Source organism: Brassica napus, chromosome C1 (assembly GCF_020379485.1).
Source record: "Brassica napus cultivar Da-Ae chromosome C1, Da-Ae, whole genome shotgun sequence".
NCBI classification, from domain to species: domain Eukaryota; kingdom Viridiplantae; phylum Streptophyta; class Magnoliopsida; order Brassicales; family Brassicaceae; genus Brassica; species Brassica napus.
In genome coordinates, this window is record NC_063444.1 from 45,064,620 (window position 1) to 45,089,297 (window position 24,678).

A 24,678-nucleotide genomic window follows, 5' to 3' on the forward strand; every position below is an offset into this window, starting at 1 on the left:
TCTTTCCCTCCAGATACTGTGAACTGCAGCCTGCAGGGAGTATCTGATAAGGAACAATTCTGTGGCAGGATAGCTCGAGCCAGAGATTATGGTGATAATGGTGTTCCAGTCTGTGGTAAAGCCATCCTTGAGAAGCCCTTGTACCAATGATTTCCATACCTTAGATGAGTATGTACATTGGAAAAAGAGGTGATGGCAAGTCTCTTGCACTTCATGACATAGAACACACTCTGCGTTTATGGTAGCATTCCAAGCTTGCATTTTATCTCCTGTTTGCAACCTGTTCTTTATTGCAATCCAGATCATAAATGAGTATTTCGGGGTGGACTCGGGAAACCATATGCCTCTGCTCCAAGGACAGATAGAGTGCCTCGTCCTCAGCTATAGCCATGTCTTCATGACATAGAATACAAAGGCTCTTTACTTACTGAACTGTAGGTTCTTTAGAAAAAACAATTATGTTAATGTTTTTAAAAATTTGAACCTTCTTAAAATAAATATATAGTATTATTTGTATAAACTTTATATTTTTACTATGTCAAATTGAAATAGAAATAATAAGAATATTTCTATTATTACATTTTCTTAATTATTTTTGTTAATATTGTATTATTTAACGATAGAGAATAATGAAAGTTGTTGTCATTTTAATTCAAATCAAAAATATTTATTAACAATAACAATATGATCTCAAAATTATTTCCATTATTTTTTGCTTATTATATTATTTTCAATACATAATAATTTTAAATATTTCATAAGTTAATATAAATTCATGTAAAATAATTTTTATAATAACTTCCCGCCCGTAGGGCGGACCGATCCTAGTATATATATATATATATATAAGATATATATATATATTAATTTATAGAGTTTTTACTATATATGCATAAGGTCAAGAGTTTAAGTTTTCGATTTCAGTTATGAAGATTTATAAATTTGTTCAGAGTGATATAAGCTTTGATAAGTTATAGACAGTTTTATACGTATTATAAAACCAGAGAAGCATTATTGATTTAAAAGCATGGTTTTATAATATTAGGATCTGCACTAATTTTATTTCTCTCTCATTTGCAAACATCACACATGCATGGGTTATGGAACTATAGCTTGTGCAGGGTAAGATGAGCACCAAACTGTGGGTGAATAGTCATGACTGTGTAAGGAGCATGCACATAGGAAGGAGATAACTCAAAGGAGAATCTCTGTAGAATCAAGGCCATTGCCATTTTAGCCTCCAACAAGGCAAAGCTCTGGCCAATGCAGATCCTTGGTCCCCAAGAAAAGGGAAAGTAGGAGACTTGGTTCTTAGTCGCCTTTGAGAGACCGTCTTTAAACCTCTCTGGCTTGAACTCCCCTGCATCTTGGCCCCATAGCTCGGTATCGCGCTGGACTAGCAGAATAGGTAGACTGATCTGTACGCCGCCCGGTAATGTCAGATCACCTACCTTCATCTCTTTGTGAACGGCTCGTATCAGCTGAGCTACTGGAGGATACAGCCTAAGAACCTCATACAATATCATCGTCATCTGCCAAGGGGTCAAATCATTTCATCAAAACAAAACCAAATATAGTTATTGATTTGGTTTTTTAACTTACAACTTTGAGCTGGTTCAAGCCTTCTGCATCAGGTTTTTTATCACCAAAAACTTGCTTCACTTCTTCTCGTGCACGAGCCTGCCAGTCTTGGTGTTGGCTTAACATAACCATTGTCCAGACAAGAAGTACTGAAGTTGTCTCTTGTCCAGCGAAAAAGAACAACTTGCACTCCTCCATCACATCCTCAGTGCTCATTCCATTTCCTTCATCTTGCCCTAAATTTGATTCAAGAAGTATACCTAGCAAGTCATCGCTTGCTTCTCTCGCAAGTAACCTCTTGTTAACTATCCCTCTCAGTATAATTAAGATTTCTCTTGCTGCTGCTTTCACCCTTCTATTACCCTTCGTTGGGAGATAACTACACAAACAATAGGCTCGGAGATTATGACAACACGGATCATGTCTATATCCTTGTAATAAAACCAGACTAGTTCAGGTTTAGTATTACGGTCTAGGCTTCCGCCTATTCGGCAAATCAAACAAACAAAATTTTTATAACAATTTTTTGTATTAAAAAATTGGCTTAAACACTCAAAAGACCCGGTCTAGACTACCGCCTAATCAATAATCCCATATAAAGCGTCTAATTAGCGCTTAGCAATTTTTTTGAACATTACCTATAACCAGGGATGAAAGCTTTCCGAAAAGCTTTTATGATGAGCTCAGATAGTTCTGCTTGGAGCTCAAATATCCTTTGTCCTTCTTTATAGCTGCTACCAAAAGCAGTACGAGAGATCACATCTGCAGTCATACTCACAAGCCAAGGCCAAACGTCCACCTCACAAGACAACCCTTTGTCCAAGACCAACTTGTCCCATTTCCCAACAACGTCACTACAGCTCTGGTGGAACGCAGGTACCATATTCTATACACAGAAACATAAAGTTACAATAATGTTTCAACCAATATTAAAAAGAGGTCTAAAACAGAACCTTGATCTTCTGTAGGTGGAAAGCAGGATTGATGATTCTTCGGTGTTTAGCCCATTTATCACCATTATAGCTAGCGAGTCCCGTGGCTATGAATCTGACTAATGGGAATGTATGTGACTTGGGGAAATCATAAACTTTGTTGAACACTTCTTTGATTTGCTCTGGATCCATTATGGTGATGGTTGGTATAGGTCCAAACCATGTATAGTAAGTTCTTCCTGTTCCAACCGCATAGAGATATCATACAGCCTTTGTATAAACCATGTACTAACGCTACAGTTTTTGAGGTCTAAACAGGAGAGGAATCAAGAGGTATAAGGCTAACCAGGAAACATACCATGAGTCTTGAGCATGTGGAAGGGATAAGGCACGACACGTGGTGTGATATCATCCGTTAGTTTGATGGTTTTGGATCTTGCTTCTGTAAGCATGCTTGTCATTTTCTTTAAATCTCCGACAAGAGGCGTGTAAGGAGTTCCGGGAATACCTTGTCTTCTCAGGTAACTCTCAAGCATCTTTGGTTTAAACCAAACCCACTTCAAGGTTCTCCATACCCACCAAGACACAACAGCTATAACAATTGAAACTGCTACCGATGCAACTGATGTCTCCATTTGCTCTCAGTTTTGCTAACTTCTCAGGATTTAAAGATTGTTGAGAATTTTGGAGAAGATATTGGTGTGGTGATGTCTTAAGTAATTTGTCTTTGGTAATAAATCGTGGCCAACTATTATGTAGTATTCGGTTTGACCAATGATCTTTTGCTTTAGTTGGAGTCTTATGGTCACATACTCACATGTCACTAAGTCTCAAGAAGCACAGAGTTTGGTTTTTGTGGAAGGTGACAAAAAAGAGGAAGATATGTATTTTGTCATCGCTCGAGTGGAATGCAAAGGTGGGGACATCGTCTACTTTTTGACCTTTCTTTGCTAATAACGTCCATGCGATTTACTCTTATTTTATCTTCTTTTTGAAAGTAATTTATAGGAGTGGTCTATGTAGTAGTAAGACCCTCCAGAGGCTTCATCTCTCTTCCAAATTGTTGTTCTACACTTACATAAACTTGATGATGGTATCCTCAACTGATAGCTTGAGCAGAAAAAGTTTACAAATCTTCAAATAACGTTTCCTTACTCTTTATTTTACAAGAAATATGTACATCTTTGCATCCATATAACATTTTATTCTTGATGATACCATAAAAATACAAAAACAAATCAGAGCTTGTGGAGGATGAGATGTGCTCCGAACTCAGGACGAGTGGTCATGACTATTTGAGGCGAGTGAACATAAGAAGGAGACAGCTCAAAGGAGAATCTCTGTAGAATCAATGCCATTGCCATCTTTGCCTCCAACAGAGAAAAGCTCTGACCAATGCAGATCCTCAGTCCCCACCCAAAGGGTAAGTAACAGACCTGGTTCTTTGTTGCTTTCGAGATACCGTCTTTGAAACGCTCCGGCTTAAACTCCCCTGCATCTTCCCCCCAAAGCTCAGGGTCACGGTGAACAAGAGCAGTTGGTATATAAACTCTAACACCAGCTGGAAGTGTAATCTCTCCTAGCTTCATTTCTTTGTTTACAGATCTTCTAAGCTGAGACACCGGAGGGTATAGCCTTAAAACCTCATAGAAGATCATACTCATCTGGTTGACAATGAGAGTTCAAGTGAATCTTGTATTATTGTGCAAGTAAGTGGTGAAAGTTTTACTTACCACTTTGAGGTTGCTAAGAGAATCTATATCAGGTTTTGCATCAATGTTATCACCGAGTATTTGCCTCACTTCCTCTCGTGCCCGTTCCTGCCAGTCTTGGTGATGGCTTAACAAAATCATTGTCCAGACCAATAGTACTGAAGTTGTCTCTTGTCCTGCGAAATAAAACAGCTTGCACTCTCTCATCACCTCTTCTACACTCATTCCACTTCCTCCAGATTCCTCTGAGCTCGATGCAAGCAATATCCCCAACAAATCATTGCTTTCTGCTTCTCCACCTTCCCTCTTGCTCACCATACCCCTCAGGATTATGTCTATCTCTTTGTCTATTGCTTTCATCCTCTTGTTGTTCTTTGTTGGGAAAAAACTAACACCGAAACAACAAGTTCTCTCATCAACTCTCACACCCTTTAAGGTTTAGAAAATGAGGAGGGTGTGTGTTTACTAACCTCAGTCCAGGGATGTAAGGCTTCTTAAGCTCTTGTGCGATGAGAGAAGATAGTTCACCTTGGAGCTCAAATATCCTCTGTCCTTCTCTATAGCTGCTTCCAAAAGCAGCATGAGAGATCACATCCGCAGTCATAATCACAAGCCAAGGCCAAACATCAACCTCACAAGACAACCCTTTATCCAACACTAAGTGGTCCCATTTGGCAACAACCTCGCTGCAACAATGGTAGAACGCAGGGACCATGTTCTGTAAAACAAGAAACAGCAGGTCCGCTAAACACACCTATATACACTCAAAATAAGAGATAAGATAACAGAAACCTTGATCTTCTCAAGGTGAAAAGCGGGGTTGATGATCCTTCTGTGTCTCGCCCACTTATCTCCCTTATAGCTAGCAAGCCCGCCTACTAACAATCTGACCAAAGGGAATGAAGCATTCATCTCAAAATCGTACACTTTACTAAAAACTTCCTTGATGTGCTCTGGATTCGTTATCATGATCGTTGAAACTGGTCCAAGCCATATGAAGAACGTCCTTCCTGTTCCACCAACATTTACTCAATCAAGTCCAAACTCTAGTTCAAAAGAGTAAAAGAGAACGGAGAGAGAGAGAGACACACACAGTACCGTGAGAGTTGAACATCTTCAAGGCAAGAGGAAGGAGACGTGGAGTGATATCATCTGTCAGAGTGATGGGTTTTGATCTTGCCTCCATCAACATGTTAACATTCCTCTTAACATCTCCTACAAGAGGCGTGTAAGGAGTTCCAGGGAGACCTTGTCTTCTCAGGTAGCTCTCTAGCTTCTTTGGTGTTAGCCACACCCAGTTCACAACCCTTATCAAGAAAAATGCTAAAACCACCATCAAAGCTGCTGCTACTACTGGTAAAGACATATCCACTTCCTTCACTTACTAACTCACTGGTACAGTTCAAATGCTTTCCCACCAGTGGAGCAAATGTCAATGCTTAGAGGTTCTCTATCTAATTGCAGACATTATTAAATCTTCAAAAGAGATACACCAACTGCTCTCAGGTCTTTTGCCAAGAGACGTGTAAAGCAGCTTTAAAGTATGAATTATGAAAATGGGGTGTAAAGCTTTACCACCTGAATCTTACCTAATTGCATAATTGCAATTTTTTAATCATCAAAAGAGATCCACACTAAGCATTTTGATAATATAAAAAAAGAGAACCACTAATCATAATGAACTTAACTCTTTTGGAGGTGAAGGGTATTGCGTGTGTATCAGACGCGGAGTGTTGTCGGTTAGGTGATGGGATTTGCACCTACAGAACATCAGAGTTGAGTTACAGTAAACACTACTTCCCTTTAACATTATTTTTGAAGTACCATCTTTTACATTCATAAACACTTTATAGAAAAGAAAAAAAAACACAGTTGATGATATCACCGTGGAAAATACAAAAATAAGAATCAGAGCTTGTGGAGGATGAGATGTGCTCCGAACTGAGGACGAGTGGTCATGACTATCTGAGGAGAGTGAACATAAGAAGGAGAGAGCTCAAAGGAGAACTTTAGTAGAATCAATGACATTGCCATCTTTGCTTCCAGCAGAGAAAAGTTCTGACCAATGCAGATCCTCAGTCCCCACCCAAAGGGGGAGTAACAGACCTGGTTCTTTGTTGCTTTTGAGATCCCTTCTCTGAAACGCTCCGGCTTAAACTCTCTAGCATCCTCCCCCCAAAGCTCAGGGTCGCGGTGAATAAGAGCAGTTGGTATATAAACTTTAACCCCAGCTGGAAGTGTAACGTTTCCTAGCTTCACTTCTTTGTTGACTTCTCTTCTAAGCTGAGACACCGGTGGGTTTAGCCTTAAAACCTCATAGAAGATCATACTCATCTGGTTGACAATGGAAACTCAAGTATTCAATCTTGTAAACTATAAGTGCAGTCAAGTAAATGGTGAAATTTTACTTACCACTTTGAGGTGGCTAAGAGACTCTATATCGGGTTTGTTATTCTTATCATCAAGTATTAGCCTCACTTCCTCTCGCGCCCGTTCCTGCCAGTCTTGGTGATGGCTTAGTAAAACCATTGTCCAGACCAAGAGTACTGAAGTTGTCTCTTGTCCTGCGAAATAACACAGCTTGCACTCTCTCAAAACTTCTTCTACGCTCAAACCATTTCCTCCAGATTCCTCTGAACTTGATTCAAGAAGTATCCCCAACAAATCATTGTGTTCTGCTTCTCCATCTTCCCTCTTGCTCACCATACCTCTCAGTATTGTGTCTATCTCTTTGTCTATTGCTTTCATCCTCTTGTTGTTCTTTGTTGGGTAAAACCTAACACCAAAACAAAAAAAGTTCTTTCACAACTCTCACAGTCTTTTAAGGTTTAGTTTGTGACATGACATGAAAAAGACAATGAGTTTGTGTGTGTTTTCATTAAAACCTCATTCCAGGGATGTAAGGTTTCTTATGCTCTTGTGCAATGATGCCAGATAGTTCACCTTGGAGCTCAAATATTCTCTGTCCTTCTCTATAGCTGCTTCCAAAAGCAGCATGCGAGATCACATCCGCGGTCAGATTCACAAGCCAAGGCCAAACATCGACCTCACATGACGATTCTTGTCTCTCCCATTGGGACACAACCTCGCTGGAACAATGGTAGAACACAGGGACCATGTTCTGTCCAGCCAATAAGCAGCAGGTAGCTAGAGGGATCACCGTAAAAACTTGATTCAGACACTAAAGATAAAAGAGACAAAACCTTGATCTTCTCGAGGTTGAAAGCAGGGTTGGTGATCCTCCTGTGTCTCGCCCACTTATCTCCCTTGTAGCTGGCGAGCCCGCCTACTAACAGTTTGACCAAAGGTGATGAAACAGTCGCTTCAAAGTCGAAAGTTTTACTGAAGACCTCTTTGATATGCTCTGGATTCGTTATCATGATCGTTGGAATAGGTCCAGTCCACATGAAGAAGGTCCTTCCTGTTCCAACAACATTTACTCAAACAAGTTCAAACACTAGTTATAAGAGGAAAGAACGGAGAGAGAGAGTAGTACCGTGAGAGTTGAACATCTTCAAGGCAAGAGGAAGGAGATATGGGATGATATCATCTGTTAGAGTAATTGGTTCTGATCTTGCCTCCATCAACATTTTAACATTTCTCTTAATATCTCCTACAAGAGGCGTGTAAGGAGTTCCATGGAGACCTTGTCTTCTCAGGTACCTCTCCAGCTTCTTTGGTGTTATCCACACCCAGTTCACAACCCTTATCAACACAGCTGCTAAAACCACCATCAAAGCTACTGCTACTACTGGTAAAGACATCTCTATTTCTCTCACTCACTCACTCTAGATTCTGCAGGTTAAGAGCTTTTCTATTATCACTGGAGTTCCACTGTTCAATGTACAGTTCAATTCTTTGCCGCCAAAGGGGCTTAGAGGTTTTCTATCTTATTGCAGAAGGTGTCTTTTAATAAATAAAGGGATTCACCAACTTCTCCCACGTTTAATGTGAAGAACAGTGTGGTTGGTTAAGTGACGACTTGACGTGTGAAGCAGTGTATGAATTATGAAAATGGCGTGTAAATGTTTGCCACCTGAACCTTATCTAATAGCATTTTTCTTATCTAATGTTTTTTTAATCACTAAAAGAGATCCACTAAGCATTTTGAATGATTAAAGAAGAGATCCACTAATCATAATGAACAAGGTATGAGAATGCATATAATAAATAATATCAGATATGAGTAATGTGGAAAGTTACACTAAAACACTTCCCTGAAGCAGCCAGACTTTGAATATTCATATCATATCAAGATAGCGAAAGTTTTAAAAATGCTAAACTTAAAAAATTTAAAGAGACTGGGGAACAAGAACACTAACCTGATCTCTGGTTGACAAGGATGAGTAGAGAATCATGCAAAGACTGGTTTTACATGAAAAAGTTGGCTTTGAAGCCTTGTATGTAGTCTTGAGCTTCCCATTTGGTGGTCTGACCTTCCTGAAAACAAGAGGGAACTTGATCTTGGAGATATGGAACTGCTTGGTGCTCTCTCTGTTGCAGAGACTTGCAGGGACAGTGGCGGTCTTAATGATCTGAATGCAAGGGAACCTCACGGAACTTCTTGTACATGTTGTCGCACCCGGTTCGGCTCTGGTAACGCAGACAGATACCGTAGTTCTTGGTTCTTCTCAAAAATCTACAAAAAGAATAGATAACAACACAATCACATCCAGCACGGTATGAAACTGAACTGTAAAATGTAATTGCCATACCTCTTTGACGGCAAGCATCCTGACCGTTGGTTTTCTTAACCTTCTTCAGTTTCCTTAGGAAGTACCTAGACACAATTAGTAAGAGTTGCATCAACTAACAGAATCATCATTGCATTGACTCACCAAAACTTGGACTTCATTAGTGGCCCATAGCTTCATCCGGTAGATCTTAGGCTACACATCTTTTTTCTGTTGGGAGTGCTCTCCCAACCACTTGGTACTGATGAAACTGCTCAAAGAAACAAACTTGCATTAGAAGCAATCCATTATACAACAAAAAGATAACATCTTTAACAAACCCTAAAACAGAGCGCCACACATTCGAACTCATCCTAGAGTCAACTTGTTTACCCGATGAACCCAATCATATGTTATGTTACATCTGTTGGGCCTGATTATTAGCCTAATGGCTCAAATAATATATGGCAAAATGTGAAAACGAAATGGGCATATGGGTTCTTATAAAAAGCCTTGTTGTCTTTAATGAAATGAAGTTAACAACATCCCACATTGGTTGGGAGAGTTGATTTTGAGGAGTATATATATGTCTTCATGACATGAGAGGTTAAACAGCTCAGAGGAAGAGAGAGCTCCCCACGCGCGCGCCGCCGCCGCCCGGCCGGCTCGGCTCGGGCGTGGTCTAGGGTCTTGGTATCGGGCCTCCGGCCCGATAAGAATATTCTTTTTGGACCAAGTTAAGCTCAACGTTTTGCCATTTAATTCCCGAAAAACGATATGCATTTTATTTTAAACAACACGTAGTTCGTTTAAAAACAACACGCTGTCTCTCTTCTTGACGATAAGTTTAAACGAGAAAAGATCTTGCGGAGGAAGTTTCGTAACGCCTCGCCTCCGAGATCCTCGCGAGATTTCCGCCAACGTGCGCACGTGCGGCATTAGTTACGGAAAATGGCTCGTCTTCTCTTCTTTAAAAACTCGTCTCCTCCTTCATTTTTCTTTAAGTTTTTACGCAACAAAAAATCACCAGATCCCTCAACGTAAGTCTAGAGAGTGTTTCGTAGAGTTTATAGTTCGATAGGGCGATCACGAGTGAGGCGTGATTCGTCTGCCATGGTTGTATCCTGGGACTCTATATTCGTACAGTCCCGTCTCACTAACGGAGCGAATATTTTGAGTTAAGGAAAGAGATCATATCTCGACTCCATGTCTCTTTGCGAATACGATTTCTTATCGTTCTTGTATTCGTCTTTTACATTCGTTTATTTCCTTAACATCGCTTTTATTCTATCGTTTATGTCAGTCCGGTTTTCCGGCTTCTACAATCTTAACTCAAAATCGCTTTATGTTTAAAGCTTTAATCGGGTTGATAAACGATTAATAGAAACGGGTTTTGGAACCGTGTTTGCGATTTGCTTTCTAGCATTTCCGCGAAACGTTTTGTTCTTATCTCACAACGATGTTTGCGATTTGCTATACGCTTATCCGCGAAACGTTTCTGCCTAAATGTGTTTGCGATTTGCCTTAGAGCACTTCCGCGAAACGTTTCTGGTTATTTCATTACGCTTTGCGGATTGCTTTCTAGCATTTTCGCAAAACGTTGATACATTCTTCAAACGTTATATACATGAATCGTTTCAGTAACCGTTTTCTTAAGCGAGTTTGTGAAACATTCTAAGTCTATAAAAATGGTTTCTGCGAACGCTTTTAAGCGAGTTTGCAAAACGTTTTTTCCAGACTTATATCGATATGATTTGGTTCAAATACCAAAAATGAACATCGATTTTAGACTATTATTTTCTTTAAAATAATATGTTATTTGTTGAATGGAGTACTAATCCGTTTTTTCATGTTTTCTCTACAGAAAAATGACAAACGATAACAACACCCCCATTGACACCACGGATGTCATTCAGACTCCACTCAACGCTGCAGCAACTGATGCAACTGGCGTGACAACCGCTGCAGCAACAACGAGCACTATCCTCCCTGCGGGAAATGCTGCTGATGAAACCACTCGCCGTAGCCTATTCGGTGCTGGTCTTTATCAGACGGGTTCAGTATCAGCAACTGCAAGTGGTCCGGTGGCAGTTCAAACTCCTCCGGCTGTACCTAGCTTGTTCACTCAAGGGCTGATGCCAGACAAGTTTGATGGCAAAGGCTTCAAAACGTGGCAGAAGAAGATGATGTTCTTCCTGACAACGATGAAACTGGACAAGTTCATCCAGGAGGACAAGCCCCTGATTCCGTACGGGATTGATGATGTCCACAGTCTTGCAACTGTTGACATATGGGTGCATTCCGACTTCATCTGTAAAGGTTACATTTTGGGTCGTCTCATTGACCCATTGTACCGTGTCTACTGTGAGATCCCCACGGCGAAAGAGCTATGGAGATCACTGGACAAGAAGTACAGAGGTGAGGACGCTGGCTGCCAGAAGTATGTGGTCTCAAAGTTCCACGACTTCAAAATGGTGGATTCAAAACCCATCATGGATCAGGTGGAAGCGCTTCAGCTCATTTGCCATGAAATCGCTGCTGAAGGAATGTCCATCTGCGAGACATTCACAACTCTCAGCTTCATTGAAAAGCTTCCTCCAAGCTATGCGGATTTCAAGAACTACTTGAAGCACAAGAAGAAGAAGATGGGGCTCGAGGAGCTCATCATGAGGCTTCAGATGGAATCCAGAAACCGAATTGCTGACAAGGTCACTGCTAAGGAGCACAGTGTCAACATGGCTGAGCACAAAGGCAAAGGAAAGGCACACGCCCATTCTCCTGCCAAGCCTTCCAAAACTGCTGCAGCCCTGAAGGCTTCTGGAAAAAACTTCAAGAACAAAGGCATTGAAATCAATGCGAATGCGAATGTGGAGAAGTTCAGGGGGAAATGTCACTACTGCCACAAAGTGGGGCACAAGACTGTTGAGTGTCGCAAAAAGATCAAGGATGAGAAGGCTCAGGCAAATCTCACAGAGGAGGATCTCGTTGCTGTGGTGACTGAAGCCAACATGGTTGAAAGCAACAACCCCAAGGAATGGTGGTATGACACTGGTGCAACCACCCACATTTGCACCGATAGGGCGATGTTCAGCACCTATCAGAAAAGCATGACTGAGGAGAAGCTCAAGATGGGAAACACTGCAGTCTCCAAGATTGAAGGACGCGGCAATGTGATTTTGAAGATGACATCTGGACATGAGGTCACTCTGACGAATGTGAAGCATGTGCCTGACATGAGGAAGAACCTGGTCTCGGGAACCTTGCTCAGCAAGAATGGATTCGCCACAAATTTTGAGGCGGACAAGCTCGTGATTAGGAAAAATGGGATGTATTTGGGAAGAGGGTATGTTAAGGGTGGACTTGTCAAGTTGAATGTAATGACAGTCCCTCCGAAAGTTGTAGCTTCAAAAGTTTCAATGAATAAGAAAGAGCCAGTTGCTTATTTGGTTGAGTCTTTTAATATATGGCATGAAAGATTAGGCCATGTAAACTACAAATCTATACAAAGATTAATGAATTTAAATCTAATTCCTAAATGCAAAACAAGTAAACAAAAATGTGAAGTATGCGTACAGGCTAAGCTCACGAAAACGCCATCACCTCGTGTTGAAAGAACTAATAAACCTCTAGATTTAATTCACACAGATTTATGTGATTTAAAATACTTACAAACTAGAGGTGGTAAAAAGTACTTTGTGACCTTCATAGATGACTGCACAAAATATTGTTATGTATATTTATTACATAGCAAAGACGAAACCTTAGAAAAATTTAAAGAATTTAAACTCGAGGTCGAAAATCAGCTTAAAACAACTATTAAAGTAGTTAGAAGCGACAGAGGAGGCGAGTATGATGGTCCATTCAATGCATTCTGTAAAGAACATGGAATAATCCATCAAACTACAGCTCCTTACTCACCAGAATCTAATGGAGTTGCTGAACGCAAAAATCGAACTCTAAAAGAGATGATGAATGCAATGTTGCAGGAATCTGGGTTACCCCAGAACATGTGGGGGGAAGCATTGCTTACCACTAATTATATCCTCAACAAAATTCCACACAAAGTAACTGGCAAAACTCCATATGAATTATGGAAAGGTAATTTACCTTCGTATAAATACCTCAAAGTGTGGGGGTGCCTAGCAAAAGTTGCAGTACCGCCACCAAAGAAGGTCACTATTGGACCTAAAACAGTGGATTGCATCTTCATCGGATATGCACATAACAGTAATGCTTATCGATTTCTGGTACATAAATCTGAAATATCAGACATTCATGAAAATACAGTCATGGAATCAAGAAATGCATCTTTCTTCGAAAATATTTTTCCATATAAGGAAAAACAAGGTTCAAAACGAACTCGAGAAGAAAGAGACAATGACAAAAACTCAGAAACTGAGACAAACGTCGAGATTTCTATAAATGATATTTCAGAAAATGAAGAAAAAGATGAACCTCGAAGGAGCAAAAGAGCTCGAAAAGAAAAATCTTTTGGAGAAGATTTCCTAATGGCATTTTTAGTAGAAAATGTTCCAAAAACTTTGGCAGAAGCCATGGCTTCACCAGAAGCTCCATTCTGGAACGAAGCGGTCAGGAGTGAATTTGATTCGATCATGCAAAATTATACTTATTACATAACGGATTTACCACCTGGCTGCAAAGCATTAGGGAATAAATGGATAATGACACGAAAACCTGGTGGAAAATACAAGTCTAGGCTTGTAGTTCAAGGATTCCGACAAAAGGAAGGCCTTGACTATTTTGATACATATTCTCCAGTGACGAGAATAACATCAATAAGACTGATGATAGCAATCGCAGCCTTAAGAGACCTAGAAATCCATCAAATGGATGTAAAAACTGCTTTTCTAAATGGTGATTTAGAAGAGGAAATTTACATGAAACAACCTGAAGGTTTTGTCATTCCCGGACAGGAAGACAAAGTATGTCGACTTGTAAAGTCACTTTATGGGCTTAAACAAGCTCCTAAACAATGGCACGAAAAATTTGACAATACAATGATGTCAAATGGTTTCAAAATTAATGAATGTGACAAATGCATATACTACAAAACTACCAAAAATGCGTATGTTTTGCTATGTCTATATGTAGATGATATGCTCATTATTGGAAGCAATAAAGACATTATCAATCAAACAAAGAACATGCTCAAAGGGACATTTGAGATGAAAGACTTGGGATTAGTAGATGTAATTCTCGGGGTTAAAGTCACAAGAAATTCAAACGGAATTATCTTAACCCAATCTCATTATGCTCAAACAATATTAGAGAGATTTAAAAATTACTCTAATAGTACGGCAAAAACTCCGTTAGATCCCCAAATGCACTTGACAAAGAATTCAGGTGAAGCGGTTTCACAAAACGAGTATGCACGTGTGATCGGAAGTCTCATGTACTTGACCAATTGTACTAGACCGGATCTGGCGCATGCAGTAAACGTACTTAGTCGATATACAAGTAATCCAGGTCATACACACTGGAAAGCTATAACGAGGGTACTCAATTACTTGCGCTACACCAAAGATTTTGGGCTTCACTATGGTAAAGAACCAGCAGTTTTAGAAGGATACAGTGATGCTAACTGGATATCAGATTCTAAAAACTCAAAATCCACGAGTGGATATGTCTTTACACTAGGAGGAGCAGCAATATCATGGAAATCTACCAAACAAACAGTGTTAGCCAGATCTACCATGGAATCTGAGTTCATAGCCTTAGACAAAGCAGCAGAAGAAGCTGAATGGCTTAGAAATTTTTTGGAAGATATTCCTATGTGGGAGAAACCTGTGCCAGCTATACGCATACATTGTGATAGTCAATCAGCAATAGCTCGGGCTCAGAATAATCTCTACAATGGAAAATCTCGTCACATCAGAAGACGACATAAAACCATTAGACAACTTATCTCAACTGGTGTAATCACAATAGACTACATCAAATCGGCTGACAACCTAGCGGATCCATTTACTAAAGGTTTGCCACGAGATGTTGTTGCTAAATCATCAAAAGGAATGGGTTTAAAGCCTATAACGAATGAGGATGCTTGATTGCAACCCTACCTATCATGACTGGAGATCCCAAGACGTAGGTTCAAAGGGAAAACAAAATCAAGCAGAATCTAACCAAAGCACTTGAGACAAAGTAGTCTCTTCCCAGCTCCTAAGGTGAAAAAAGTGCTAACAAATGTGTAAAGGATAAGCATAAGCTTTTAATGATTCCATAGCTTCTAAGCGGAGTATTACTCAATACTTTTCATGGTCAATCACCTAATGAGTGTGAAATGGGGCCGTTTCTAGGAGAATGAATGCAAGGCTATATTCTCTAAGTTCACTCATGAAAACCAGGAAAGTTCAGGGCCACAATGAACACAATAGAGAACTAAGTTCTACGAGAAAATGAAGCTGCGTTATGCCTGTTGTCTCGGTTACATAAAACACCGGTTGGTTCAAGACATCATGTTCACCTTCTGGTAAAGTAAACCCGACAGATATTAACTATGAGTGGTTCAAGGCTTAAAAATGCCACCAACTCAAACACAGTGAATTTTTCGCAAACACTCTCGATAAGTTTGTCTAGTCTAGTAAAGATTAGAATAAGTATAGTTTTAGAGTCTATCGAGTCTGCATTTAGTCTGCATATGTTTTAGAAGAGTCATTTCTATTCATGTGGGGGATTGTTGGGCCTAATTATTAGCCTAATGGCTCAAATAATATATGGCAAAATGTGAAAACGAAATGGGCCTATGGGTTCTTATAAAAAGCCTTGTTGGCTTTAATGAAATGAAGTTAACAACATCCCACATTGGTTGGGAGAGTTGATTTTGAGGAGTATATATATGTCTTTATGACATGAGAGGTTAAACAGCTTAGAGGAAGAGAGAGCTCCCCACGCGCGCGCCGCCGCCGCCGTCCGGCTCGGCTCGGCGTGGGCGTGGGCGTGGGCGTGGGTCTTGGGTCTTGGGTCTTGGGTCTTGGGTCTTGGGTCTTGGGTCTTGGGTCTTGGGTCTTGGGTCTTGGTGGAGGGCCTTGGGTCTTGGGTCTTGGGTCTTGGTGGAGGGCCTCTGGCCCGATAAGAATATTCTTTTTGGACCAAGTTAAGCTCAACGTTTTGCCATTTAATTCCCGAAAAACGACATGCATTTTATTTTAAACAACACGTAGTTCGTTTAAACGAGAAAAGATCTTGCGGAGGAAGTTTCGTAACGCCTCGCCTCCGAGATCCTCGCGAGATTTCCGCCAACGTGCGCACGTGCGGCATTAGTTACGGAAAATGGCTCGTCTTCTCTTCTTTAAAAACTCGTCTCCTCCTTCATTTTTCTTTAAGTTTTTACGCAACAAAAAAAATCACCAGATCCCTCAACGTAAGTCTAGAGAGTGTTTCGTAGAGTTTATAGTTCGATAGGGCGATCACGAGTGAGGCGTGATTCGTCTGCCATGGTTGTATCCTGGGACTCTATATTCGTACAGTCCCGTCTCACTAACGGAGCGAATATTTTGAGTTAAGGAAAGAGATCATATCTCGACTCCATGTCTCTTTGCGAATACGATTTCTTATCGTTCTTGTATTTGTCTTTTACATTCGTTTATTTCCTTAACATCGCTTTTATTCTATCGTTTATGTCAGTCCGGTTTTCCGGCTTCTACAACATCAACAAGAGACAGACAGTGAACATCAATAAAATTAAAACCAAGTATCAGTTTCGGATTGTTGGTAGACTGATTCTTGTTTTATGTTTAGTTAAGGTGAGCACCTGAATCTAGAGATGACTGAACATATGACTATGTTTTTTTGCATTTAAATACTCTGTTACAGGCCCACTGTTTTTTTTATTATTTTGTAGTTATTCGGTAATTGTATTACAGTAGACTGATGTTATTTCTTGCTTAAAAATGATAATAGACTTAATCAATCTAAGCCCTCATAGGCTATGATAATGTAGAACAAATGTAAATGTAAAAAATATTTTAATTTCAGTTTGTCGTTTCTTAGATATACTTTTGTTAAGATTGAAATATACATTTACTCCTATCTAGCCTTGACCTTGATTTTTGAAAAGTCTTCTGTATTTGAATGGATCTATGTGAAAGAGGGGAGACAATGTAACATGAACAGCTTTAAAGGCGAGAGTGATAGATAATATTAGCCCAAATAAACGTTTGGAAGATATTCACCATACATTTTGCTCATTTCCTGCAAAATATGAGAAACATGAAACTATTTCTTATCCTTTCTTTTAGTGCTCTCATGTCACTAGAAGCATTTGGGAATAGCCATGAAAGTGATAAGCAAGCTTTACTCAAGTTCAAGTCTCAAGTTTCTGAGGAGAAAAAAGTTTTGCTGTCCTCATGGAACAACTCCTTCCCTCTCTGCAGATGGACGGGGGTTACATGTAGCCACAAACACAAGAGAGTTACTGGTTTGGATCTCGGAGGATTCCAATTGGGTGGAGTGATATCGTCGTTTATTGGTAATCTTTCATTTCTCACATCACTTGATTTCAATAGTAACTCTTTTGCTGGAACCATCCCTCAAGAGCTGAGAAACTTGTTTAGACTTCAGCACTTGAATATGAGCTTCAATTTTCTGGGAGGAGGGATTCCAGCTAGTCTGTTCAACTGTTCTAGATTGTTGGACCTTTCTTTATATTCAAATCATCTTGGACAAGGTCTTCCTTCAGAAGTAGGATCATTGAGGAATCTTGTTACTTTAGACCTTGGTAAAAACAACCTGAACGGAAAAATCCCTGTATCTCTAGGAAACCTGACATCCCTCAGACTACTTTCCTTTGATGAAAACAATATGGAAGGAGAAATTCCTGATGCTATAGCTAGATTGACTCAAATGGTGGTTTTTGCAATTCACATAAACCAATTCTCTGGCGTTTTTCCTCCTGCAATTTACAATTTATCCTCACTTCAGTCTTTGGACATGTTTGGTAATGGTTTCTCTGGGAACCTGAGGCCTGATTTTGGTAATTTGCTACCAAACCTTGAAGAATTGTCTCTCGGTAATAATTCTCTCACAGGAGCTATTCCATCAACACTTGCAAATATTTCAACTCTTCAATTTTTGGCCATAGAGCGTAATAGTCTGACAGGAAGTATTCCGAGCTTTTCAAAACTACAATATTTGCAATTGCTAGACCTTAATCACAATTCTTTGGGAAGTTTTTCAGCTGGAGATCTTGAATTTCTTGTTTCTTTGACCAACTGCACCCAACTTCAAAGCTTAGATGTGGCATTCAATAGGCTTGGGGGTGACTTCCCTATCTCCATTGTCAATCTGTCGATGAACCTTAATGATTTATCTCTTCATAAGAATTCCATATCTGGAAGCATTCCTCATGACATTGGGAATCTCATAGGGCTACAAACATTTTGGTTTTCAGAAAATCTATTGAAAGGACCAATCCCAACCTCTTTTGGGAAACTTCTTGGATTGGTGGAATTAAGTGTCCATGCAAATAGGATGTCAGGCGAGATACCATATTCTTTAGGAAACATTACTCGGTTAGAAAAACTCCTTTTGTCCAACAATAGTTTTGAAGGAATCATTCCTCCAAGTCTTGGTAAATGTAGCCATTTGCTATATTTGCATATCCATAATAATAAGTTGAATGGTATTATACCTCAGGAGATTATGCAAATTTCAACCCTTATTTCCCTAAAAATGTCAAATAATTCATTGACTGGCTCTCTACCAGAAGATGTAGGACGACTTCAAAATCTTGGTAATTTATCTGTTGCTCATAATAAGCTATCCGGCAAACTTCCAAAGACTTTAGGAAATTGTCTCTCAATGGAAAGACTTGATCTGCAAGGAAATACTTTTGATGGAACCATTCCAGATATAAGTGGGTTGGTGGGTATTAAGGCGGCTGATTTCTCAAGCAACAATCTCTCTGGAAGAATCCCTGAATATCTCGCAAACTTTAACTTGTTGGAGTATCTCAATCTATCATTCAACAATTTCGAGGGAAATGTGCCAACGAAAGGAAAGTTCAAAAATGCTACTATAGTCTCCATATTTGGAAACAAAAATCTTTGTGGAGGCGTCTTGGAACTACAACTGAAGCCATGTTTTACACAACCACCAAGAAGTTCAAGAAAGAAACTTGTGATTTGGGTAAGCATTGGCATATCTTTGCTTTTGCTTTTGTTTATAGCTTCAGTTCCTCTTTGTTGGTTAAAAATCAGAAACAAGAAAAATACCAATGAAGCAACTCCTTCCCTCTTGTGGGCTTTTCATGAAATGATAAGTTATGGAGATCTTCGAAATGCGACAGATGGCTTCTCTTCGAGTAATTTGATCGGGTCAGGCAGCTTTGGTACTGTGTTTAAAGCCTTTCTCCCTGCTGAGAACAAGGTTGTTGCTGTGAAAGTTCTAAACATGCAGAGACGTGGAGCAATGAAGAGCTTTATGGCAGAATGTGAATCCCTAAAAGACATTAGACATCGTAATCTTGTGAAACTGTTGACAGCTTGTTCGAGTATTGATTTCCAAGGAAATGAATTCAGAGCTCTAATCTATGAGTACATGCCAAATGGAAGCTTGGATATGCGGCTGCACCCAAAGGAAATTAAAGAGATTTCTAGGCCTTCAAGAACATTGACACTTTTGGAAAGGCTTAACATAGTGATAGACGTGGCTTCTGTTTTGGAGTATCTTCATATTAGTTGCCATGAAGCTATTGCTCATTGTGATCTTAAACCAAGCAACGTTCTTCTAGACGATGATCTAACCGCCCATGTTAGTGACTTTGGTCTTGCTCGGATCCTCCTCAAATACGACCAGGAAACCTTCATTAACCAACTTAGCTCGGCTGGAGTCAGAGGAAGCATCGGCTATGCGGCACCCGGTAAACCTATCACACATATAATGTTTGAATGAAGAAAGCTAATACTAGTTTTGTTCCCCAGAATAAAATTTTCTATATATTTTTGGTCCACAAAAATAAATTTTATATGTTTGATCAAAGAAAAAAAGATAAATTTTTTATATATTTAAGGTACGTCGATAGTTACTGGAAAAAATGTATGGTAAAAGTAGATAAATTTTTTATTATATTCTTAATATACCTAAATACTCTAGAAAATTCATACTTATGGGAACATAGAGAGTATATTTCTTTCTCCAATATTTGTTTATATGACTTATGGTGCAGAATATGCAATGGGAGGAGAAATATCAGTACATGGTGATGCCTACAGTTTTGGGATTCTCATTCTTGAACTGTTTAGTGGAAAACGACCAACCGATGAGATGTTCGGAGGAGACTTTACCATCCGTAGCTGCATCAGGTCTGCATTGCCAGATCAAGTTTTGGATGTCGCAGACGAATCAATTCTTCACAGCGGCCTTAGAATTGGCTTCCCTGCTGCTGAGTGCTTGACAAAGGTTTTAGAAGTGGGACTTGGGTGTTCTGAAGAGTCTCCAGCAAACCGGTTGGAAATGAGTGAGGTTGTAAAAGAATTAATCTCAATCAAGGAGAGGTTCTTCAAAGCCAGAAGAGGAGCTAGACATTGAAGTGTCGTCTTGTATGCTTGCTCCTCTTCAAACTTGAAGACTTGTAGAAGTATTCTATTTCTTCATGATATGCTTTGAATGCTGTGAAACATAATCCTATGTTATTAGTAGACAAAAGATGAATGTCGTGTTAGCAATTTGATATTTGGAATTTCTATCGGTAAAACATTGCTTTATCATTGCCACCACGATCCTTGAACTATATCCACCCTCAGTCACTCAAGCGTGTTCATCATAAGTACATATAGTAATTATGGATTATAATCTTAAAGAGAAGACAAGATTGTTTCCTCATATATCTGAGCTAACACAAGTGTAAAACAATCAGGTAGGGAGTTCAAAACTTTTGGCTATTAACTTATCAAACGGATACAGACAAGTGGAAGGAACGATCTACTATCACATATGAAATAAAAGCAAATAGGTAGAGCTAATTTGATGTCAAAAAAAAAGGTAGAGCTAATTTGAACCTTGTTGGTTTGAGGTTTTGGTGGCTTCAAAACGCTCCAGGCCTCCTTCCTGCTCTTTGTTTTTTTGAAACCATTACGGCCTTTTTTGTTGCTCGGTAAAGGCGTGTCACTGCTCCTCGGAGAGTTGCTTGGATGGTTTTGTTCCTCAGAGACTCCCTCAGCATGTTTCCTTTTCAAGTCACCATTTGTTTTCCGACTTGGCTCGATCTTCGGTTCGCTGAAAAAGGATGGCATTTTGACTAGTTACAATTTATAGGTGACATAATCCATTGCTATCAACTGACTTCATTGCATTATTCAATTGAATGCACACTCGCTAGGGAAACTAATTTTTTGAGAACCAAAAGGAATATAAAAACAGAGGCTACAGACTTAAAAGACACTCTTCCTCCATTAATGCTAGAGTTTGTGGTAAAGCATCTGTTTCTCTACCGCTTATTGCCTCTTCATTCAGTTTCAAAAGAAAGAACAGTTCTATTACAGAAAGCTAAAAGGAGAAGAACATCAACCGTGAAATACATCAGGCCATAGATAGCGCCACAACAACAAACAAACCTCGATAGAAGGGTTGAAAGACTGAAATGACATTCGTCCTAGCAATGTGATAGGTGTCTTCAATCTGAGGTGGCATCCAAGCTTGACAAGGGAAAGAGTAGAGGAGAGACTCTGGCTGAGATAGTATCTTTGCAGTTGGAATCTGAGAAATACATATAAGTAGAAGAAAGAAGCATCAGTCATTTACTTTCGCTTATGCTTTGTATATTGATGTTGTAGACGATATGAGTCTAGGCACGGTCGCCATGAGATCGTCGTGATCAATCATCTTCGCCATGCGAAGGTGATTGTGATCGGAATCTGCAAAGCTATCTTGTAATCTGAGGAACCCAGTCTGTTATGACCACATTGCATCAATCATCAAATCACTTATTTAGAAACACACAACCAAACACATGATACTTGTTTAATACTGACAAATAACCAAACTACTACAGGCTATTATCACAATTCATGAACAGAAGGATGTAATTAATCAAGAGCCCGAAACAACAGAACCAAAAGGGTAGACAACACATACACAACTATAGCAAACAAAACAAAAGATGCAGTACCACTTCTTTGCAACAACACTTGCGAGAGAAGAAAAACTCGCATTAGGCTCTTCATCAATCTTCTTCTTCTTCTCCTCTTTCAAAGCAGACCTTTGCATAAACAAGAAACAAACAGCACCAGCAACCAATATAAAGTTCATCAAACCAACTCTTTCAAAGCAGACACTTGCTCACAAATTGTAAGAGCTACACGATTGATAACGCAATTTCGTTACTGAAAGTTTGCAACTTTGGTCCCAAATCAACTCTATAACTTGTGATAAGCATGTGTGCATATTGATGGATAAAGCTACATGTAAAGATAAACAAATACCTTTAGATTCCTCAAAGTACTACTAATCTCCCTCTCCATTGTATCTTCTTCTCCGATACAGATACCAACACAAGATTTCCGGTTCTGGAGAGGATGAACAAATCGAATCTAAAGGTATGTGTTTATCACTTATTATTTTCTCTTCCAAGAGTGAGTAGTGATGATGAGAAATGTGTTACTATCAGCAGCTGAGAAATATGAGTGAAATGTTTTTTTTTTGTTTAAGCTATGGTTTCAATGGCAACCTTCTGCCTGACTCTAATCTCCTGGGCTTTGTCGTCAACAGAATCCCATAGTTCAGGAAGGGCTTCCCGTATGTTGTGAATATGCTCCAATGCAATATCTACTCCTTCAGCTTTGTGTGAGGTCCCAACCTAAAAGAAACAAGAGATCAGCGTTGAGATTGATAAGTTCTGTTTTACAACTTATACGTCTCTACTTCTTTTACTTACCCATACGGTGTGGAGACCAACACGTTTCCCGTTTGAATGTTACGGATTAGGTAAAAAAAGAACAAGAGAGGTAGAGATTTGATCGTGTTCTTACTGTCTTATGAGAAGAATTGATGTTGGTCATCTCAAAAGAGCATCTTACTGTCATACACGTGTACGACACGCTTCGCACTCATTCAGGCGGTTGGCTCGTTTCTCTTTTCTCAGAACCATGTTTTTATCCCACAAGCCTCTCTCTCTCTCTCTCTCTCTCTCTCTCTCTCTCTCTCTCTCTCTCTCTCTGCTTCGGTATAACTGAAAACCAAAAACGACTTCGTTTCACGCTGGTCGAAACTCAAAAGAGAACAAATAAAGTCGCCTTTATTAGTCCTAGGATTTGGACCCGCGGGAGAGAATTTTTCAATATTGTTTTAAAATGATTATATATTAAATGTTTAAAGTACAAAATGAAAAATATATAACTGATATAGTTAAAATAAAACATTAAAGATGAAATATAAGATTATTAGAATTTTACTATAAATAGAAGGATATTGAAAACACTAATGCCAAAGTGATGCAATCCTTCAAAAATATTCGGTTTACTAATCAATATTAAATTTTCAACATTATTTTAAAAATGAGTATATATTAAATGTTTAAACAAAAATTATATCATGTAAATGATTTAAATATATACAACTGATATGTTAAAAATATTAAGGAAAAAATAAATTAATGAAATTTATTTTAAATAAAAGATATAAAACTTATGCCAAAGTTATGCAATCCTTAAAAATTATAAGGTTTTTTTTTGTGCAACATTTTTTAGGTTTTATACCATATAATATAAGTAAAATATAGTTATCAAAGAGTTCGAAGAAAGTGACAAAACCTTTCAAACTCTTTTTAGCATTTTTGAAAACTTAACTGTAACAGAAGATAAGTTTTGTTGAAAATATGAAATTAAAAAAAAAAGAATTTAAGATTATTGAAAAGATTATAAGTGAAAGGTATAAAATTATGATTTAATACGCAATTTTCCAAATATTTGTAGAAATTTATAATTACATTTTCAAAATAAATATATTTCAACAAATATTTTCCCCATAAATAAAAGTACTCTGCTCGTAAAAACAATTAAAAGTCAAAAGGTATATTACAAAAATGATGATGAAAAGTTAAATCGTAGTTATATTTTCTAAGATAGTTATGATCATAAGTGGAAACTACAGATATTTGAAAGACTCAACCTTTTAAAATAATCTTTGGTTAATTTTCTAAATAAATAATCAATATGTAAGTTAAAAATGATAAAATTAAACTTATGATAAAATATTGTGTATGGTAGAATAAAGATTTAGCAAAGCAAATTATGGTTATCTCGACAACATAAAATACATCATAAAATATAAAACTTAAACTAAATTATATATTGCACTACCAAATAAAAAAAAAATTTACGACAAATATGTTTAAAAAAAAAATCAAAATCTGAAACCCAAAAATAGCGATTCAAATGTGAAACAAGATAAATAAGAGTCTGAATTGATTTGGTTCACAAACTATATTGGAACACATTTCCAAAAATGGATTGTTATTAAACAAGTATAAAATTACTCGGATTTTCTCTTGTATATATATATATATATATATATATATATATATATATATATATATTCCAGTTTATTCATACTTTGGGTTTTCGGGTACTTAGCTGGATCTAAAGCTGATCTGACTCACTTTGAACATAGTTTTTCGGTTCAATTTGGGTTCGGTTTTGAAAAGATAATAGGGTTTTTAACATTTGTGCCTTTTCGCATATATCTCTGTTGGGTTCAGTCTGATCCGAATAATTTGTCCATGCTTAAATTTTAGTACAGAAAAAGTGAGAATAATTCTAGTAAACA

The 24,678-nt window shown here is 38.5% G+C and overlaps 4 protein-coding genes, 1 long non-coding RNA gene and 1 pseudogene across 7 annotated transcripts; 1 reads left to right on the plus strand and 5 right to left on the minus strand.

Moving 5' to 3' along the window:
- Positions 1 to 1,014: 1,014 nt before the first annotated feature.
- LOC125580474 (cytochrome P450 72A15-like) lies at positions 1,015 to 3,617 on the minus strand. The gene is made up of 5 exons (XM_048744951.1): positions 2,872 to 3,617; positions 2,535 to 2,752; positions 2,220 to 2,467; positions 1,603 to 1,960; positions 1,015 to 1,532 (listed from the first exon to the last, which is right to left on the minus strand). Exons 1-5 carry the CDS (start codon positions 3,146 to 3,148, stop codon positions 1,107 to 1,109), a joined length of 1,527 nt encoding a protein of 508 aa, XP_048600908.1. The 5' UTR covers positions 3,149 to 3,617; the 3' UTR covers positions 1,015 to 1,106.
- Positions 3,618 to 3,646: 29 nt separating this feature from the next.
- Positions 3,647 to 5,770, minus strand: LOC106437256 (cytochrome P450 72A13). Of its 2 annotated transcripts, none has more exons than XM_013878168.3 (5): positions 5,324 to 5,770; positions 5,018 to 5,235; positions 4,696 to 4,943; positions 4,247 to 4,613; positions 3,647 to 4,126 (listed from the first exon to the last, which is right to left on the minus strand). In XM_013878168.3, the coding sequence occupies exons 1-5, from the start codon at positions 5,589 to 5,591 to the stop codon at positions 3,752 to 3,754; spliced, it is 1,476 nt and encodes a 491-aa protein (XP_013733622.1). In that variant the 5' UTR covers positions 5,592 to 5,770; the 3' UTR covers positions 3,647 to 3,751. The 2 variants fall into 2 exon arrangements, with proteins under 2 accessions (XP_013733622.1, XP_022550957.1); XM_022695236.2 differs by having other exon boundaries at positions 3,647 to 4,177; positions 5,324 to 5,766.
- A 236-nt stretch (positions 5,771 to 6,006) lies between these two features.
- Positions 6,007 to 8,216, minus strand: LOC125580475 (cytochrome P450 72A13-like). Its single transcript, XM_048744952.1, has 5 exons — positions 7,722 to 8,216; positions 7,429 to 7,646; positions 7,111 to 7,346; positions 6,638 to 7,001; positions 6,007 to 6,559 (listed from the first exon to the last, which is right to left on the minus strand). Exons 1-5 carry the CDS (start codon positions 7,987 to 7,989, stop codon positions 6,134 to 6,136), a joined length of 1,512 nt encoding a protein of 503 aa, XP_048600909.1. The 5' UTR covers positions 7,990 to 8,216; the 3' UTR covers positions 6,007 to 6,133.
- Positions 8,217 to 8,431: 215 nt separating this feature from the next.
- Positions 8,432 to 13,453, minus strand: LOC125580476 (annotated as a pseudogene).
- Positions 13,454 to 17,005: 3,552 nt separating this feature from the next.
- Positions 17,006 to 20,611, plus strand: LOC106387115 (probable LRR receptor-like serine/threonine-protein kinase At3g47570). Its single transcript, XM_048744953.1, has 2 exons — positions 17,006 to 19,777; positions 20,084 to 20,611. Exons 1-2 carry the CDS (start codon positions 17,119 to 17,121, stop codon positions 20,443 to 20,445), a joined length of 3,021 nt encoding a protein of 1,006 aa, XP_048600910.1. The 5' UTR covers positions 17,006 to 17,118; the 3' UTR covers positions 20,446 to 20,611.
- On the minus strand, positions 20,083 to 22,986 carry LOC125580477. Of its 2 annotated transcripts, XR_007318189.1 has the most exons (4): positions 22,790 to 22,986; positions 22,338 to 22,711; positions 21,471 to 22,114; positions 20,083 to 21,132 (listed from the first exon to the last, which is right to left on the minus strand). It is a non-coding gene; the product is annotated as an uncharacterized LOC125580477 (long non-coding RNA). The 2 variants fall into 2 exon arrangements; XR_007318188.1 differs by having other exon boundaries at positions 21,471 to 22,711.
- Between the last annotated feature and the right edge of the window lie 1,692 nt (positions 22,987 to 24,678).